Source organism: Hemitrygon akajei, chromosome 13 (genome assembly GCF_048418815.1).
Source record: "Hemitrygon akajei chromosome 13, sHemAka1.3, whole genome shotgun sequence".
In the NCBI taxonomy this organism is placed as follows: domain Eukaryota; kingdom Metazoa; phylum Chordata; class Chondrichthyes; order Myliobatiformes; family Dasyatidae; genus Hemitrygon; species Hemitrygon akajei.
Window position 1 is genome coordinate 104,344,973 of NC_133136.1, and position 20,351 is coordinate 104,365,323.

The 20,351-nt window shown below is 45.2% G+C and overlaps 1 protein-coding gene across 2 annotated transcripts in view; it reads left to right on the top strand.

Moving 5' to 3' along the window:
* Positions 1-20,351, top strand: part of bmp2k (BMP2 inducible kinase) — a 96,415-nt gene that overhangs the window by 23,881 nt on the left and 52,183 nt on the right. For both annotated transcript variants that reach the window (XM_073065206.1, XM_073065207.1), the window contains exons 2-4: positions 4,403-4,521; positions 5,000-5,105; positions 6,621-6,763. In XM_073065206.1, the coding sequence (XP_072921307.1) occupies positions 4,403-4,521; positions 5,000-5,105; positions 6,621-6,763 (368 nt within the window). The remainder of the gene's footprint in view (positions 1-4,402; positions 4,522-4,999; positions 5,106-6,620; positions 6,764-20,351) is intronic.

The following is a 20,351-nucleotide window of genomic DNA, read 5'->3' on the forward strand; positions in this document are numbered from 1 at the left end:
TAGATGTTAATCACCTAAAGAACATAAACTTAGTTCACTTTAGCATAGTGCACAAGAACGGTCTCCCTTGGTGTAATAACTCAGAATCACCGATGCAGTGGTTCAGGATGGGTTTACATCAAGCATACTTCTCAAAATTCTGAAGCTTTTGATGCATTCTTGGCTTCTAGAATAGCCAAAGGTCTAAAACTTATGGAAAAAATTCCAGACGGCTCTCATATAGGTCAGAACATACCTAGTTTGTGGGCTTTGACCACAGGTGTTATGATCTATGGATCATTTTTATAAGGATATAATATTGCATCTCAAAGTTAGCCAATCATGGTTAAGTCCATGACTTTGAAAGGAACAAGATCCTATCTTAATTCAGTATCACTACTGGTTGACACAGTGAGTCTCCAAATTGTGATAATATTGCTCCATCATTGTCCATTTGTGTTTCTTTTTGCGTGGTAGCCAAGATGGTGTATAGTCCTGAGAACATATGTGGTTACATAGCTGTGTGCTAGTGAAGTCATTGTCTTCCCCTGGATTCACAATATTGCAATGTTTGATGTTTGCTGACTTGAGCTTAACGGTGGTCAAGCGAGGTTCATGATGCCAGCAAGTTGTAATTGTAGCAATATAATGTGAAATTTCTTGACTCCCAAACATTATTTTTTCTCTCCTTTTTCCAATTTAAGCATGACTTTGTTCACTTGGATGCCAGGACTCTGGAGGGGTAAGACAATTGAATATTCCATGAGAGATAATAGATGCAAGATGGATGTACTGATTCCGTATAGGGAAGAATAGCAAACAGGGTCTCAGTAACACACACAATGCTTCAAATCAGGCAGCATCAGGGGAGGGGAATAAACAGTTGATAATACAACCTTAAACATTGACTGTTTATTTCTCTCCATAGATGCTTTGGGATTTGCTGAATTCCTCCAGCATTTTGTGTGTTGCTCAAAATTTCCAACGTCTGCAGAATCTCTTGTGTTTAATCTTTTGTGAATAGTAGTGTGAGAATCACTGGCTATTTGGAAGTTGGTGTTTGCATTGCTGAAGTGCATCTACACTTTGTGGACAATTCTGTTTGGCCTCTGTTAGGCTGACACAGGGTGGTGAGGAAATGTCTATAATCATTTGGCGAGCCTAGGAATGACCCACTCTGCCATGTTGGTCGGTGCTGGTGTGATAACAATAGCATTCACTTTGTTGGTAAAATACAGACTATGACTGTCAATTTAATAGCTTTGGCATTCCATGATCTTTACAGCAATTTGTTTTTTGATGTATTTGCTGAATCTACAGTCTGGATATCACCTACACAACAGGTAATATAATCCAGGTTTTAGGGCCCAACGTGGCTAAATATCTTTACCTTTCTCCCCATCTATAATGCTATTTCCCACTATCCACCTTTTAACATATTCAAAATAAGAATTAAAGCCTCTAGATATCAAAAATTATGATACCTGCCCAAGTGTTAACAGTTGTTGCTCCGCAGTTGACTCTGAAGTTTAAAAAAATGTTATGGCTGAATTGCTTACCCCAAAATCTGTGGAACAACATTTTGCACTACCTAGGTCAAGGTGGCTTTGATGTATTGCCATTAATCTTGATAGATGTGTCACACTTTATGCACATGCTTTATTTATTTGCTTGTGGCCATCTTTTGTTTCATTCCTACCCCGCACCTGATTTTCCTCCACTGTTAACTTTAATGTTGAACTACACAACTCAGTGTTGCTCTCTACAGTTGCAACTGGACCTTTCTTGATGAACATGGAAGTTTTCTTGCCTTGACTGCTTTGTGTATCTTCCACATTTTCCAATGATTGGCATGGAAAGTTGACATTTGAATTTTAAGCATTACTTATAAATTATTGCAAGTAAGTCGTAAAACTATTACTAAGCACGCAACCCAAGGATGCATGCTTAACCACACTGCTCTACTCTCTTTACACCCACGGCTGTGTGGCTAGATACAGCTCAAACACCATCTATAAACTTTCCGATGACGCAATTATTGTTGGCAGAATTTCATATGGTGGTGAGGCACACATGATAGGTGAGCAGGTTAAGTGGTGTCACAACAACAACCTTACACTTAATGTGGATTTGAGGAAGGGGAAGTTGAGGAACACATGAGTATTCATTGAGGGATCAGCAGTGGAAAGGGTGAGCATTTTTAGGTGTCACCATCTCTGAAGATCTATCCTGGATCCAGTATTGATGCAATTACAAAGTAGGCATGATGGCAGCTGTACCTCATTAGGAATTTGAGGAGAATTGGTATGTCACCAAAGACTTGCAAATGTCTGCCGATATACCATGGAGAGCTTTTGAACTGGTTGCATCACCACTGCGCAGGATTGGAAAAAGCTGCAGTAGTTCAGCCAGCTCCATCATGGGCACTAGTATTCCCAGCATTGAAGAGATCTTCAAAAGGCAATGCCCCAAAAAGGCAGCATCCATCATTAAAGGCCCCCATCACTCAGGACATACCCTCTTTTCATTGGAGGAGGTACAAGAGCCTGAAGATACACACTCAATGTTTCATGAACAAATTCTTCCCCATTGTGATCAGATTTCTAAATGGACAATGAATACCTCACTTTTTTTCCTATTTTGCTCTTTTTGCACTGCTAATTTAATGTAATTATAAAAATATATTATTGTACCTTTTTGTTATTGTTTTGCAGTGTACTGCTGCTGCAAACCAGTGAATTTCCAATGTATGCCAGTGATATTAAACTTGATTTTGATTAATTATGTTCTTGTGATTGCAGTAAAGGAGAGCATGGATTGTTATTGTAAGTGTTTTAAAGTTGATTGGGAGGGGGGTGGAATTTTAGGTTATACTCATTTTCTCTGCAGTTATGCCATACACCATTGTTTGGCCCAACCAATTAATGCCAGCAATTGTGCTCCACTTTCCATCTTTCTATATCTAAATACTGTATATCATTGTAATTTCCAATTTCTTCCTTGCACAGCTTATTTAAAGTGTGTATATTCCACTTCAGCTGCTGGCTGTGACTGTGTTTTACATTCCCACTATACTTTGAGTAATGAAACTTATTCTAAATTCTCCTCTATATAGTGAACTATCATCTTAGTATAGTCTAGGGCTTTACTTTGTAGCTGTACAAAAATACTTCATACTCTAAAAGATCTCTTGCATCATTTCTCAGCAACCTTTTCTCAAGGGCAAAGAGACTCGGCACTTTGTATCTTTTCTGAATGTGTATATTCCTTGCTTTTCTCACATCTGTGTCATTCTTTTTGGTGTCTTCTCCAGATTCTCCGTTCTTTTACAACTTGATGATTGTTTAAAGGTTGTTTAATCATGTTTCAGTGTAGATTTGACTTTGTTATTTCAATGCTTTTCTAGTACAAGTCAATTCTAGTGCATCATTTGTACCTTTTTTAACTTACGATCATCTGGCATGACTAAGTGATTCTTGGTTCCAAGTTCACTTTATTCTTTGATCCCACCTAGGCTTGTGACCTCACTGTTCTTCCAAAAACACTTAGCATTTTTAAGAATTTTTTAAACTCGTGCCGTTCCATTGTTTTGGATGTTGAAACAAATCCTGTCTTCGTACACATTTGCTCAGATGTTGAATGTTAATGCTGTTGCTTTAGAACAACCAAGTCCTCCATCCATTACTGCTATGATATTATGAAGATAATGAGGCATAGATTTGAAGGCATGTGATCTCATGTATGAATGATCCTTATCACCTCCATCCTTGATGTTATGAAATCTACAGGACCCTTGAAGTAGCGAGGTGTTTGGTTAGGCATGGGATTGTGCGATTGCAGTAAAGTCATGACGTGTCTCTTGAATAAAATTAAAGTTAGCTTCTTTCATAAAAAGCTATTATGTGCTTTGGTAACTTACCTTCTGGTTTAGGCAAGGCTGTGATAGCAGGACTGGTGGAAACTATTCCATCTCTCGATTTGCATCTGTTCGTTCTAGTGCAGTATATTGCCCTAAAACTGACTGGTTTATTAGTCTGTCCTAAACATTAACATCTGGACCACATGGAGAAATAGAGGTGCTCAAATCTGGACCTGTTCACCAGATTTGATGAAATAGAGAAAGGGTAGAGTTTTAAAAATGGATGTAGCTAAGGAGATGGTGAAAAATAATCTCTGAGGAAGTTGAATTTAATTTAAATTTGCCATAGAATGTTATAAGAACTTAGCATTTTTGATTTCATCAAAGAATATTGATATTGCATTGGGATTCTTTTAAATGAGATTTAAAAACAAAAAAAATCCATACATATCTTGAGAATTATCCAATTAGGGCACGAAAGACAATTAAAATTTCTATAATTCAGAGGTAAAGTAATTGTTTTGAGTTATAAAAAATGTATATCTTTGTTTAATTGTGTTGCAGGTGGATTTTCTATTGTGTTCTTAGTTCGAACTCATGGTGGTGTTCGCTGTGCCCTGAAGCGCATGTATGTTAACGATGCACACGACTTGAATGTCTGTAAAAGAGAGGTTACTATTATGGTATGTTTTTTTAAAATTCTGGGGCAAAACATTGAAATAAATTGCAATTAGTGTTGAGGTTCTGGTGATACCTTCAAATCTCATGTATAGTTTTAAAAGCAGTAAATTTTGGCATGTCTACATGTGTGCTGTAGAATGTGAAGTCTTTAATTTGTGCAGATGCCTAATCTCAGTTGTTTTCTTTGGAACTGCTTACATTACCCTGGGCAATAACCTTTTGGATGGCTTCTTGTTTGAGTAAGATTGCTTACCTGGCCACAAATAGATGGTTTGAGTTTATCTAAACTTTGATTTCACTTGAGACATTTTAAAAGAAAAATATTTTTGACTTGGGTTTGATCTGTGATTTTGGTTGTGGGTGGGGAATTCACTGCATTGTGATATGTGCTGTGCAATGTTTTATTTAGAATATAAATGTGTAACAGATAAATCTGTAATACTTTTAGTGTAATTAGCTTATCTTTTTAAAATCCTTTAGAAAGAGCTTTCAGGCCATAAAAATATTGTGGGTTATTTGGATTGTGGAATTACGTCAATTGGAGATAACGTCTGGGAAGTGCTTATTCTAATGGAATACTGCAGAGGTAAGAATGAGTTGTCTCCTCATGAAAGTCGTGCTTTTCAGTAGTTTGATACATTTGTTATCAATTTCATTACTTTAATTGTGTTCCTTTTATTCTTTGGACTGTTCATTAGAAGCTTAGTGAGAGATGGCAATGAACTACCAATATTTTTGTTTTTCATCAACTGCCTCAGTAGACTAAACATAGGCAAATTTCATCTCAAATTTTTTCTGTGAGCATGTCTGCACTCATCCAAAAAGATTTCAGAACTGAAAACTGTCATGGTATCTAACACTTGCCATGCTGTGAAAATTCATCAGCTAAGTTCAGTGAATCCAAAAGGTTGTATCACATGGTCATAACCATTGTTGTTTTACACCCCCAGCCTTGCTTCTATTTTCCTTTCTGCTTCTCATTTGCAAGAAACACATTCTTCCATAAAATTCTGATTTGCTACTCCCCCATTCATTGTCTCCTTCCATTGGCACTTTTCTGTGTAATTGCCCAAAACTGGATCTTTTACTCATTGCCCAAGCATATTTCCCAGGTGAAACAACAATTGTCTTTATACATCCTGAGTTTAGTATGTTGTGTGTGTGATATTTGGGAGTGACTAGATGTAGTTCATGATTTTGATACTATATAATACCATTCAATCTGTAAGCATGATTCTAGTTTGTAGTTGTGTATTCCTTGACTCCTCCGTTCCTTTACCATTGCAGTTGGGAATCTTATTAAAGTTATTGAATAGATGAATGCTTTAACTTTTTATTTGTTCTGCAAAAGCTTTATGGATCAGGGAATTTGAATGAGGCATAAATGAACTTTCAAAAGCTACCCTAAGCCACGATTAAATGTTAGCTCACTTATAAAGCCACATCCCTTGAATATTTAAAATGTATATCTACAACTAAAAAATATTGCTGGCTCTGAAAATCCAATTCAGCGTGGGATCTATTCCTTAGTTTTATTTCAAAACTCCATGAATGTTAATGTTTGACGACACCTTGGCTGACAAGTTAGTCTCATGTTTTGCTCTCTAGTTACCAAGTTTTGGTTGCGTGAGAATTTTTCAAAGTAATTGATTCCACAACTGTTTTGATGACATCTATGACATTGGATATCAGAGTTCCTGTGTACTAATGCCATGATGATATTCAAAGTTTAAAGGGAATTTCAATTACATTTTTGTAGACAGCTTTCTTTGAGGTTAATGACAAATGTTTCACTACTGCCCAAGACTTTGAGCTGTACCTGTCTGCACAAGCTGCAGGTCTTAATGTTGTTTTAATTTTTCTACTATCTTTAGTTGAATTTGAAGTATGTCAGCATTGAATATTAAAAACTTTAATATCTTTAAAAACTAAGTGATGAGCATTGTTGTATTATAATTTGCTTTTGTGTGGTATTTTGTTTTGCTTGTCCAAAGATATTGTAGAACATTATGTATGTTTGACATAAAAACGTGTACCGTTTTGAATTTGAAGTCACTAAGTTTTGCAGAACTCTCAATTAAGCTTAATATTTATTTGATAGCGGGTCAAGTAGTGAACCAAATGAACCAGAGACTGCAGAAAGGTTTTACTGAAAATGAAATTCTGCATATTTTCTGTGATACCTGTGAAGCTGTTGCAAGGCTACACCAGTGCAAAACCCCAATCATCCATAGGGATCTAAAGGTAAGAAATTCTTTGTGGTAAACATTCTATTCCGTGGTGAAAAATCGCAATATATTATACAAAACTGAAGTTTCATCAAAGTCAAAATAAAATTTATTATCCAAGTATGTATATGTTACTAAATACCTTGGGATTCATTTTCTTGCAGGCATTTACAAGAGAATAGAGAAATACAATAGAACAAAAAAAGCTGCAGATAAGATCTGACAAACAACCAATGTACTATAGAAAACATATTGTTCAAATAAAAAAGTAATGTTGGGAGTATGATTTGTAGAGTCCTTGAAAGTGAGTCTGTAGGTTCTAGAATCAGTTCAGAGTTATGGTAAGTGAAGTTGTCCTCACTGGTTCAGCAGTATGATGGTTGCAGGAAAATAACCTGGTGGTGTGGGATGAAAGGCTTCTGTGCTCCCTGACTGATGGTAGTTGTGAGAAGAGAGTATGGCCTGGATGTTTGAAAGTCTTTGATGTTTGATGCTGCTTTCTACGGCACTACTCCATGAAAATGTGCTCAGTGGACTGGGCTGTATCCACCACTTTCTGTAGTGTTTTCCATTCTTGGGCATTGTTTTTTCTGCTTCAGGTTCTGATGCTGATTTCTTAACCTATCATTTTAGATATGAGAGTCATACTTAGGCTATGTTAATAATCCTTTTCATATTATATTTTTGTTGTGTACATGAACTGATTTGACCCTCAGTGCTGTTAACTGATTGAAGCCGATTGTGGAACAGATACTTGATTCTAAGCACTTGCAAGGTTAGGGAATGGTTCAGTATGTAGTGTCCCCTTTATTGCTTGCTTTTAAGCACGGCTATGCATATTCAGATGGGATTAGGCTTGACTACAGTAGCTCTTAATGCAAAAACTTTCTAAAGTTTAATCCAATTTGTAGTTCAAAATTTTGAGGAAGATCGGATTGCTGTATTCTTGGAACCCTGTTCATATCCTGGGTGCCTGCAGGGTAAAACTAAATGTAGAAAATTGAGCCTTGGTGTGAGTGTTACTCTGACCTACTGACTTAAATAGGAAGCCCTGCATTTTTCAAGGGACCAGGAAATTAATTTAAACTGATATATTGGAGAAAAATGAAGGGATTGTATAGGATTGAAAACAGACCAAAGCAAACTTGAATTAAGAAGATGTTAAGGGGTTAATAAATTCATTTCAATGATAAGGTAATGTTAGCTTTTCTACTTTGGTAGTTTGAAGTCATCCAAACTCTAATCCTTCATTCTAACTTCGCCAAGCTTTGTTCATTGCTTATCCCAATTGTTGACCAATATTGACTTTAATCAGAAGCTCAGTTTTACACTTCTCTCTCCTATTTTCAGATACCTGTGAGGTTCTTTTTATTTTTGATATTTTCTGCCCAGTATCCCTCTGAAATCACCTTTTTAAAATTCTCTTATTGTTTAGTCTCTCCATTGGCAGGCACAATTTTAGCTGCTGAGGCACTCAACACAGTTTTGTTTTTGATGTCTAATTGTTTGTAATTTTGCAATATTGACGGTACTAAATAACAGTCATAGTTATATTGCGTGGAAACAGATTCATCTCAGCTGGCTCCAATGTCTTCTACAAAAAATCCTATTTTCCTGAGATTGTCCCATGCTTTTGTATTCCTTGCCTATCCCTGTGTAAGACCATAAGATATAGGAGCAGAATTAGGCCATTTGGTCCATCGAGTCTACTCCACCATTTCGACATGGCTGATCCATTGCGCTGTCCTGCCTTCTGACCATATCCCTTCTTGCCCTAACTAATCAAGAATATCTCAACCTCTGCCTTAAGTATACCCAATGCCTTGACCTCCTCAGTGGCCTGTGGCAATGAATTCCTCAAATTCACCACTCTAGCTACAGAAGGTTCCTCATCAATCTAATGGTTGTCTCTCTGTTCTGAGGCTATGTCCACTAGTCTTTGACTCCCTCACCTTAGGAGCCATCCTATTCACATCCACTCTAGTGAGGCCTTTCAACATTTACTGAATTTCAATGAGGTCCCCCCTCATTCTTCTGAATTCCAGCAAGTACAGGCCCATAGCCATCAAACGTTCATCATATGATAAGCCTTTCAGTCGTGGAATCATTTTCATGAACCTCGTTTGAATCCTCTCCAATGTCCAGACATTCATCCTTAGACAAGGGGACCAAATCTGCTCATAATATTCCAAGTGATACCTCACCAGTGTCTTATAAAGCCTCAGCATGGCATCCTTGTTTTTTCATTCTAGTCCTCTAGAAATGAATGCTAACATCACATTTGCCTTCCTCACCACCAACTCAATCTGCAAATTAACCTTTAGGGAGCTCTGAATGAGGACTCCCAAGTCCCTTTGAACCTCAGGTTTTTGAATTTTCTCTCTGCCTTAGAAAATAGTTTATGCTTTTATTTCTTGTACCAAGGTGCATGACCATACACTTCCCAACAATGAATTCCATCTGTCACTTCTTTGGTCTTTTTCCTAATCTGTCCAAATCTTTCTCCAGTATCCTTGTTTCCTCAACACTACCTGTCTCTCCACTTATCTTCATATTGTCTGCAAACTTGACCACAAAGCCATCAATTCCATCATCTATATCGTTAACATACAAAGTAAAAAAAAAACAGCGATCTGAACACCGACCACAGGAGAACGCCACTTATTCACCGGCTGCCAATCAGAAATGGCTCCCTCTACTCCCTCTCATTCCTCTTGCCAATCAGCCAATGCTAGTATCTTTCCTGTAATACCATGAACTCTTGTTAAGCAGCCTCCTGTGCAGCATCTTGTCAAAGAGCTTCTGAAAATCCAAGTACACAACAACCACCTATTCTCCTTTGTCTATCCTGCTTGTTATTACTTCAAAGAATGTCAAGAGATTTGTCAGGCAAAATTTTCCCTTAAGAAAACCATGCTGACTTTGACCTGCTTTATCTTTTTGCCTCCAAGTACTCCAAAAGAATTGCCTTCAAAATCTTCCCAACCACTGAGATCAAGCTAACTGATCCTTTCTTCTAACTTTTGAAAGAGTGGAGGGAGATTTTCCAGTCCTTTGGAGCTATGTCATAATCTGTTGATTCTTGAAACATCAATACTAATGCCTCCATAATCCCTTCTGTTTTTTTCAGAACCCTGCTGTGTAGTCCATCTGGTCGAGGTTACTTACTGTTGTGATGGAAAATAACTGGTTCTTTGAGTCTCAACAGTAGAGGCCTGGACACACACAGTTTTAATAATAAGGAATTTATTTACAAGGGGAAGTCGGGTCAACACAAGCAACTATAATACACAGGAAGCGGTGTGGGGACAGGGTACGGTTACACAGACAAAGAACAAGGGAAAAGCACTACGACAGCTATGCCCCTTGACCTTGGATAGCTGCGGCTCCCTTACCAGGACAAACGATAGACCTTCCCAAGCATAAATCAATGCACTTACCTCCAATGTGGTGGTCTGTAAGAGAGAGCGAGCCAGGCACATGTCTCACCTTTTATAGCATGGGGCTGGGCGAGATAATCCAATTAAGGTGACCAGTAATTTAGGTGTGCATTGATTAGTTGGGAGGGACCAAATGTTGATTGGCATGTGGTGTGTCCTCCGACCAGCCAGGTGGCAGTGCATATGTCACGTGGCCGGTATCTCTGGATACACTCCACCCCTCGGAAGACGCACCACATAGCCAACACACATAAGAGGGTGAAACAATATCACATACCAGAAATAACCATTTTTAAGCAGCTAAGTAAATGCAGAGACACTCTTAATCAGCTGGCATGTGCAACATACTATAGAAATGGCTATGATTACAAGAATGAGTGCGATGGGCCAGTGAATGACAGTTGCCCACCCCCCCCCCCCCCAGGGACCCAGATGGCCACCAATCACCCCATGAGGTGTTGTGCTGGAGGAGCTGGTCCCTTGATTTTTGAATCTTAGCCACCGAGTTCCGAATGCGAGCAGCCAAGTGAGTGATGTTGCTGGACTCATCAGGGATAAAGGTACAGCATTCCTTACCAACCACTGCACACGTTCCACCATCAGCAGCGAGTAGGTAGTCCAGTGCCATTCGGTTCTGCAGGGCGACCATCCTGACAGCTGTCAGTTCTGCCACCGTTCGGGTGAGGGCATCCTCTGTGTGTTGCAATGCCACTGCCGTCTCGTTGGCCAGAGTCTCGAGCACACTGGTCATCTGGATCACCTCCCGGGACAGCCGGGCCGTACCATAACTGGGAAAGGCTATCATCCAGAACCTCTCTGCCTCTGTAATGGCCCTCTTGTCTCGGTGGCCGCTGTACGCCGGATGCTCCCCAAGGTCATTCAGGGGGTGGATGAAGGGCACCACATATACTGGAAAGCAGCAGCCGTACCAGCTCGTGGGGAGACACGGGTAGGCGTGGTGGCCGCAGATCCAGTGGGTCCCGTTTAGAGTCCAGGGAGCTCCCAGCTTAGCGGCATTGTCGGCAGTGGTCACTGGGGCACCCGGGTACCAGTTTCGCTGACAGTTGCTGTGACCAACTGAAAATAGAAGTGTGCTCATTGCGGAGTCTGCACCAGCAGTCGTTAGGTCTACTCAGTGGCTGTGGAATAACTCTGAGGGTGGGGACTCGGGTGGAGGTCAAATTTTAGGGAGGGAAATACCAGTTCCTGAAGCACCCACCCCATCGGGGGTCAAGGGAAGAGAGGTTGTGTAGTGGGGAGGGGAGTGGTGGGGGAATGCCAGCAGGGCCCCCCCCCCCCCCACACAGATATGCCAAAACCAGCAGGAGCAAACAGTCTGTGTAAACAGTTCATCTCAATGTCATCCAGCGGGATCGGCGTGAGTGGCAGCGCATCATCAGCGTGTGCTGGGGCCCGCAAGCAGATCCAGCAGTCCGATCTGTTGGTGTTGCTGGCAAACTCGTAAACGACCCTGAGGAAGGTGTTGGCAGCTGTCACGGAGTTGATCATCGCAGCGACCAGGAGGGACGACCGGAGTCGCACCATTGTCCTGTAGAGGGAGACGGGGGTGGAGAGGTGGGGGTAGGTGTAGGTGTAGGAGGAAACTCATTCCCGTCTGGTTAAATGCCGGGTATGTATACAGGACAAATCAGATTTGCCCGGAATGGCAACCCAGCGGGTGTCCCCTGGACCGCGCGAGACAATTTCTCCCTTTCTGGGGAGGCTCTGCGGCTGACGGATCCATACTATGCCCGAGTCCTCGGAATTGGGGGGGGGGGGGGGTTCAGTGGTTTCCCAGTCGGGAGATGGGGACTGTGTCAGGTGGCAGGCCAGTGGGGATCCCCCTTGGCTGGTGGGCCGTGTGTTTAACTGGTCGACGGCCTGCTGAAGGACACTTAGCCACCCCTGCAGCGTGCGAGAGGGTGTCAGAGTGCGGATTTTTTCCTAGAGCAGGCCGTTCATTCTTTCAATTAAGCCCGATGCCTGGGGGTGGTGGGGTATATGGAACAGCCACGAGATCCCCGCCTCAGCCGCCCAGGTCTGGGCTTTGGTCCCAGCAAAGTGTGAGCCCTGATTGGATTGTACCTCCCATGGGACCCCATAGATAGAGGAGAGGTGCTGTAATCCTCTGATGGTGCCGTTCTGGTCGGCCCTCTCACAGGGCACCGCCACCAGGTCACCCGAGTATGTGTCCACCATCGTGAGGACATACTGCTTCTTATTCTGTCGCGGGAGCAGTCCAATATAGTCAATTTGCCATACCTGACTCGCTCCCGTGCCGTGACGAATGTGGCCCGGTGGCCCTATCGGCCAGTCCCGTGGCTTGACTAGCTGGCAGATGGGGCAGTTATCGATAGAGGTTTTACATTGATCAAGGCGACACCGAATTGTTCAGCCCAGCGCCGCGTGCCATCGGCCCCTAAGTGGCCACCTTTGTGGTGTGCCCACGCAGCTAGTGCCCTGGGGTCGGTGTGCCCACGCAGCTAGTGCACTGGGGTCTGTGTGCCCACGCAGCTAGTGCACTGGGGTCGGTGTGCCCACGCAGCTAGTGCACTGGGGTCTGTGTGCCCACGCAGCTAGTGCACTGGGGTCTGTGTGCCCACGCAGCTAGTGCACTGGGGTCTGTGTGCCCACGCAGCTAGTGCACTGGGGTCTGTGTGCCCACGCAGCTAGTGCACTGGGGTCGGTGTGCCCACGCAGCTAGTGCACTGGGGTCGGTGTGCCCACGCAGCTAGTGCACTGGGGTCGGTGTGCCCACGCAGCTCGTGCACTGGGGTCGGTGTGCCCACGCAGCTCGTGCACTGGGGTCGGTGTGCCCACGCAGCTAGTGCACTGGGGTCTGTGTGCCCACGCAGCTAGTGCACTGGGGTCGGTGTGCCCACGCAGCTAGTGCACTGGGGTCGGTGTGCCCACGCAGCTCGTGCACTGGGGTCGGTGTGCCCACGCAGCTAGTGCACTGGGGTCTGTGTGCCCACGCAGCTCGTGCACTGGGGTCGGTGTGCCCACGCAGCTCGTGCACTGGGGTCTGTGTGCCCACGCAGCTAGTGCACTGGGGTCTGTGTGCCCACGCAGCTCGTGCACTGGGGTCGGTGTGCCCACGCAGCTAGTGCACTGGGGTCTGTGTGCCCACGCAGCTAGTGCACTGGGGTCTGTGTGCCCACGCAGCTAGTGCACTGGGGTCGGTGTGCCCACGCAGCTAGTGCACTGGGGTCGGTGTGCCCACGCAGCTAGTGCACTGGGGTCGGTGTGCCCACGCAGCTAGTGCACTGGGGTCTGTGTGCCCACGCAGCTAGTGCACTGGGGTCGGTGTGCCCACGCAGCTAGTGCACTGGGGTCTGTGTCAGGGGTGGAAGTGGTGGCAGATGATATTTGGGCAGCCTGGTCCACAGCGGCGTTAAACGTTGCCTCTTCATTATCTTTCTGGGTATGGGCATCCACATGGTGGACAGAAATATTTCTGCGGGTAGCCTGGTCCCAAATGAAATGCCAGTGGTGCTGTCCCCAGAGGGGACGTCCGTGTATTTCCCACCCCATGTCTTGCCACCGGGCCGTCCACACCGCAATGCCGTTAGCTACTGCCCAGGAGTCAGTGTAGATGTGGTCTGGTCCGGTAGTGTTTTGGAGGGTGAGGGCTGCTGCTGCCAGCTCGGCAAGTTGACTGGAACCCCCCTCCCCCTTGGTGGTTAAAATTCTACCCATGGCGGGATGAAGTGCTGCTGCTTTCCAAAATTGTTTACCCTCTTTCCAGCGGCTAGAGCTGTCTGTGAACCAGGCACGCAGTTTGCTGTCAGGGTTGAGGGAATCAAAGGGTTGACCCCAACATGCTGGGGAGGGTTGTACCTCGGGGATGTCCGGGGCAGGGTCCTGGGACTGGGGGAAAGCCATGACTTGTTCATGGAGGCGGCTGACTGAGCCCGGTCCGCAATGTACCACTTCCACTTGACAATGGAGGACCTCTGGGCACAGCCCTCCTTGTGGGTAGAACCGGGGGACTTGACCCATCGCATTATGGGGAGATGGGGGCGAAGGATGACAGGGTTGGGTGGCGAGGAGCGCCAGGTAGCAGGCTAGTAGCTGGCGCTCAAAGGGGCTGTAGCGCATTGTCGCTTCAGGTAGGGACTTAGTCCAGAAACCGACGGGGACTCTACGCCCTGGGATCTTCTGCCAGAGGCTCCACTCGGCGACCGTCTCGCTCGCTGAGACCTGTAACTCAAAAGGCAGACCCGCCTGGCGGGAAGAAAGTGGCATGGCTTGTTCCACCGCTAGTTTCGCCGTATCAAAGGCAGCCTGTTCCGCTGGCTCCCAAGGAAATGTGGATTTTTTCCTGGAGATCCTATAGAGTGGCCGGAGAAGCATGGTCAAGTGGGGTATATGCTGCCGCCAATAGCCCAGGAGCCCCACGAATCTCTGTGTGTCAGTTTTATTCCAGGGGATGGCAAAATTTAAAATTTTATTTTTAGGGGCATTGGGTATGCTTCTGTGCCCGGAGTTCCATTGTACTCCAAGGAAAATGACACCCTGACTGGGGCTCTGTATCTTTTCCATATTAATGGTCCAGCCCCGTCCCCTGAGGGATTCGATTAGCATGTGAAGGGCCTTTCACACAATGGTCTCACAAGGACCTTGGAGAAGAATATCATCTATATAATGTGCAATCAAAATCTCCGGCGAGAATTGGATGTTGTGTAAATCGCAGGAGACAAGGCCATGGCAGATAGTGGGGCTGTGAATGTATCCCTGGGGTAGGCGACAAAATGTGTATTGTCTGCTATCCCAAGTAAAGGCAAACTGGTCTTGGCTATCTGAGTGCAGGGGAATCGAGAAAAATGCATTCGCTAAATCGACAACAGCGTACCAGGGTTTATGGGGACGGCCTGCGATGTCTTCAATAAGGGTGACAATGTCAGGTACAGCGGCGGCGAGGGGGGGTGCAGCCTTGTTCAATTGCCTATAATCAACGGTCATCTGCCAGGAGCCGTTCTTCTTTTGGAGGGGCCAAATGGGGCTATTGAAAGGCGAGGTAGCGGTTCTAATAATTCCCTCCTGTAACAGGGCTTGAATGGAGTCTGCGATTTCTTGGCGCCCCCCCCTGGCACTCTGTACTGACTGTTACAGATGATCTTGGGGGGGGGGGTGTGGGGGGGGAAATAACAATTGGCTCCCACTTAGCCGCCCCGACGACAATAGTGGCTTGCGCGATGCCGAAGGTGAACTTGCCCCTGTTTGTTTGATTGTCCCTTTAAAACATTGATCCCGAGGATACATTCCGGGGAGGAGGCAATAAAGACTTGTACACCTCTGGGGGGATGGTTGCCTATGGCTAGGCGAAGGGTGACCTCCCTAGCGGGAACCCCCCAATCCCTCTATCTGCATGTCCGTACCCCTCCATAAGGCAGGATTGCCTGGGATAATTGTGTGCTGGGCGCCTGTGTCGACAAGCGCCATCCACCTCTGTGTGTTTCCCTTTCCCCAATGTACTGTGACGGGTATATGTGGCCTCAGGTCCCCCGGGCGGGAAAGAGCGAGAGAGCAAATGCGCCGGGGGCCCTGGCCTTCATCCTATGGGAGGGGGGGGAAGAGGGCTGCGGGGGTGAGGCACTTTGCTGTGGAGGTGGGACATTTCCTGCCTGACGAGCTGTCTGAATTCTGCTTTGAGGGCCTTCGAGACAGTTTCAGGTAGGGGAGGCGCGGAGGGTGGCTCGGTGTGGGCATGGTCTATCCTGGCTGTCTTTTTGTAACTGGTCTTCCCCCTGTAATGCTCCTTCCACAGGGCATATAGGTTGGGGGTGGGGATGCCATCTATCTGGTTACGATCCACCCCTGCACGCAGCAGGTCCGTGTACAGCTGCCTGCGTGTATATCTGAGAGGGATAGTGTCTAAGGCCCTTGTCTCGGTCTTGCGGACCTGCGTAGGTGCCACCCTCTGCATATATTATAATCCCTCCAGGAGGGTGATGGCATCCCGTATGGTCCTACCGCTGGCTGGTGCCATGAGAGACAGGATTATAGACTTCAGATCGGGGCGCGCGGTAGTGACCAAGTATCCCGATAGGGCACCGGTCACTCGTGTGTTTTCAAGGAAGTAACGGTCGCAGGCACCTTGGTAGATGTCATTGACCAGTGCCCATTCCCTGATAACCCGGGTGCCCTCACTGACCGTACCCCATTGCGGGCGCCTGTGTAGATCCCACTCCAGAAGTGTGGGATAGCGAGCTCGTACCGCGGTCACTACCCGATCCCACAGGGTTGTGCTGTCACGGATTTCTGCTTGTGGCGCCCGCAGTGCATTGTTTATGCTCTGCTGGTCAGAGGGGCTTCCCAGGGCGCTTGCCTCCTGATGGGAGAGGCTGAGGTTGGGGCCCCCTCGTCCCACAGCTGGAGCAGCCAGGCGGCCAGGTGCTCGCCTGGTTGTTGGCGGTACCAATCTGCCAGTTGGGTCAGCTCCTTGGGGGAGAAGTCCCGGGTCTCCGTGGTCTTGGAGTGACTAGGGGAAGGTCCGGGCATCTCCCCCTCGTCCCCTTCCTCCCTGCGGTGAACCTGGGACCGCGTGGTGATGGGTCGGGCACGTTGGAGCTCGGGTGAGAAGGGGGAAGGGTGGTTGTGGGACCTTGGTTCCTTGGGCACCCCCTCGTCGTCACTATCTAGCCAGATGTCCCCATCCCCCAGCCATGTGTCCAGCTTGTTGCCACACTGGACTAAGGCTCGAATCTTTAATGGGTCCAGCTGCCAGCCAGACCGACGGGCTGCCCTGGCCTGCTGAAGTTTTATGAGGCGACAGGCAAGTTCAGTTCCCCTAACTTCAAGGTCATTGGCTCGGGCCTGTGCTGCTTCCTTCAGCGTGCAACATCGCTGACTGAGGTCTTCAATTTCCCTGTCCTTCTGAACACACAAGTGCTGCAGGTGATCAGTAATTCTAACCTGGCGTCTCAGCAGGGACGCAAACAACCAGAAGGCACCCCTTTGACTCCCCTTGGCTTTGGGGAACCCGGATTCCTTCAGGAGGGAGACCACATGATGGCCCAGCTTCTCTCCACGGGGCTCTAACTGCTCAGACCAGTCCACTGGTTTTCCGTGGTCTGCCAGCATGCTGGCCAGACTCTCAAATCCCTCCCTTTCATCAGCCCACCCGGGGATCTTATCCTGGGTGCCTGCACTGGCTTTCTTCCCTTTATTCCAGAACATTATCCCCTGTGCTTGTGTCCAGCCAAAACCTATGAGACCCTGCTCTGCAGTGCCAAATGTTGTGATGGAAAATAACTGGTTCTTTGAGTCTCAACAGTAGAGGCCTGGACACACACAGTTTTAATAATAAGGAATTTATTTACAAGGGGAAGTCGGGTCAACACAAGCAACTACAATACACAGGAAGCGGTGTGGGGACAGGGTACGGTTACACAGACAAAGAACAAGGGAAAAGCACTACGACAGCTATGCCCCTTGACCTTGGATAGCTGCAGCTCCCTTACCAGGACAAACGATAGACCTTCCCAAACATGAATCAATGCACTTACCTTCAATGAGGTGGTCTGTAAGAGAGAGCGAGCCAGGCACAAGTCTCACCTTTTATAGCATGGGGCTGGGTGAGATCATCCAATTAAGGTGACCAATAATTTAGGTGTGCATTGATTAGTTGGGAGGGACCAAATGTTGATTGGCATGTGGTATGTCCTCTGACCAACCAGGTGCCAGTACGTCTATCACGTGGCCGGTATCTCTGGATACACTTACCTATCTCAAACCTTTCAGTTCTGTAAGCACCTTCTCCCTAGTAATAACAACTGCACTCACTTCTGCCCCCTGACACTCTCGAACTTCCGGCATACTGCTAGAGTCTTCCACAGTGAAGACTGATGCAAAATCCGTATTCAGTTTGCCTGCTATTTCCTTGTTCCCCATTACTACCTCTCCAGGAGCATTTTCCTGTCGTTCGTTATCTAGTTTTGGCTCTCTCTTACTCTTTTAATATATCTGTAAAACCTTTGTTATTGGCCTGATTACCTTCATATTTCATCTGTTCCCCTCCCTCACGGCTTTTCTGTTGGTTTCTAGGTTTCCCAATCCTATAACTTCCCACTAGTTTTTCCTCTATGACCTTTCTTTTGCTTTTATATTGACTTTCACTTCCCTTGTCAACCATGGTTGTGTCATCCTGCCTTTAGAATATTACTACTTTTTTGAGATGTATTTATCTTGCTCCTTCTGAATTGTTCCCAGAAACTCTAGCCGTTGCTGCTCTGCTGTCATCCCTGTTAGTATCCCCTTCTAATTAACTTTGGCCAGTTCTTCTTCCATATCTCTATAATTCCCTTTACTCCACTATAATACAATTACATCTAACATTAGCTTGTCCTTCTCAAACTGCAGGGTGAATTCTATCATGTTATGATCATGGCCTTTTTAAGTTCCTTAATGAAATCCGATTCATTACACAACACCCAAACTAGAATAGCTGATCCCCTAGTGAGCTCAACCACAAGCTGCTCTAAAAAGTCATCTTGTAGGCATTCTACAAATTCCTTCTCTTGGGATCCAGCACCAACCTGATTTTCCCAAACTACCTGAATATTGAAATCCCCCATAACTGTTGTAAACATTGTCCTTTTAACATACCTTTTCTATCTCTTATTGTAATTTGTTGTCCACATCCTGACAACTGTTTGGAGCCCTGTATAGAGCTCTCATTGGAGTATTTTTACTTTTGTAGTTTCGTAACTCGATGCACAAGGATTCTAAATCTTCTGATCCTATGTCATCATTTTCTAGGGATTTGATTTCATACTTTACTAACAGAGCTATGCCACCCCCTCTACCTACCTGCCTGTCCTTTTGATACAATGTGTATCCTTGAATGTTAAGCTCCCATCTATAACCCAGTGATGCCCACAATGTCATACCTGCCAAAAACTAACTGCCTGTTAAGATCATCTACTTTATTCCATATACCACGTGCATTCAAATATAACATCCTACATTATATTCATAAAGTACTGCTCTGTGTGTGTGTAACGTGCCTTCTGATCCACTTTAAATATTCCCATCCGGTAAGAGGCTACAGTTGCCGACAGGCTGATTAATACTCCACCCATTAACACCCACCACCGCTACATACACATTCGCTAGTGTTACTTTATATACATCCAATCAATCTATTGAGGAGGAGCTGGAACTGGATGAACTCTGGATCATTTGGGAGGCTGAGGGGGTGATAGATAAGATGTATAGAGAGGTAGTTACACCCAAGGTACAGGACACAGGAAACTGGGTGACAGAAAATCTCAGATGCTGGAAATCTAAGCAACAAACACACAAAATGTTGGTGAGACCTCAAAGTCAGGAATCAAAAGGTTGAGCGTGGAGTGACTAGTGTCCTAAGCTGGGTATATTTCAATGCAATAAGTACCATAGAAAAGGCGATAATAGTGCTGAAGATGAGCTCAGAGGATGGATCAACATCTGGAAATATGATGTTGTAGCCATTTGTGAGACTTGGTTGCAGGAGGGTTAGGACGGGCAGCTCAGTATAGCGGGGTTCCATTGTTTTAGTCGTGACAGAGCAGGAAGGATGAAAGGATGAGGATTGGCTTTATTAGTCAGGGAAAATGTAACAGACTGGAGAGTTCGACTAGTGAGGCATTATGGGTGGAACTGAAAAATAAATTAACGCAGCAATATTACAGACCACTCAACAGTCCGAGGGATTTAGAGGAACAAATTGTAAAGAGCTTGCAGACTGTTGCCAGAAACATAGGGTTGTTAATAGTAGGTGATTTTAACTTTCCACATACTGACTGGGAATCCTATACTGTAAAAAGACTAGATGGGACAAAATTTGTCAAAATTGTTCAGGAAAGGTTCCTTCATCAGGATGTAGAAGTCCCAATGAGATAGTGTGCAATACCGATTCTGCTATCAGGGAATGAGACTGTGCAGAAGACAGTTTGTGTAGGGGAACACTTTGCATCCATTGCCCATAATGCCATTAGTTTTGAAGTAAATATGCAAACAGATGCAGGTTGAGGTTCTAAATTGGAGAAAGGCCAATTTTGATGGTATCAGAAATGATCTGGCAAGTGTGGATTGGGACAGGCTGTTTTCTGGCAAAGATGTACTTGGAAAGTGGGAAATTTCGAGAGTACAAAGATTGCATGTGTCTGTCAGAATAAA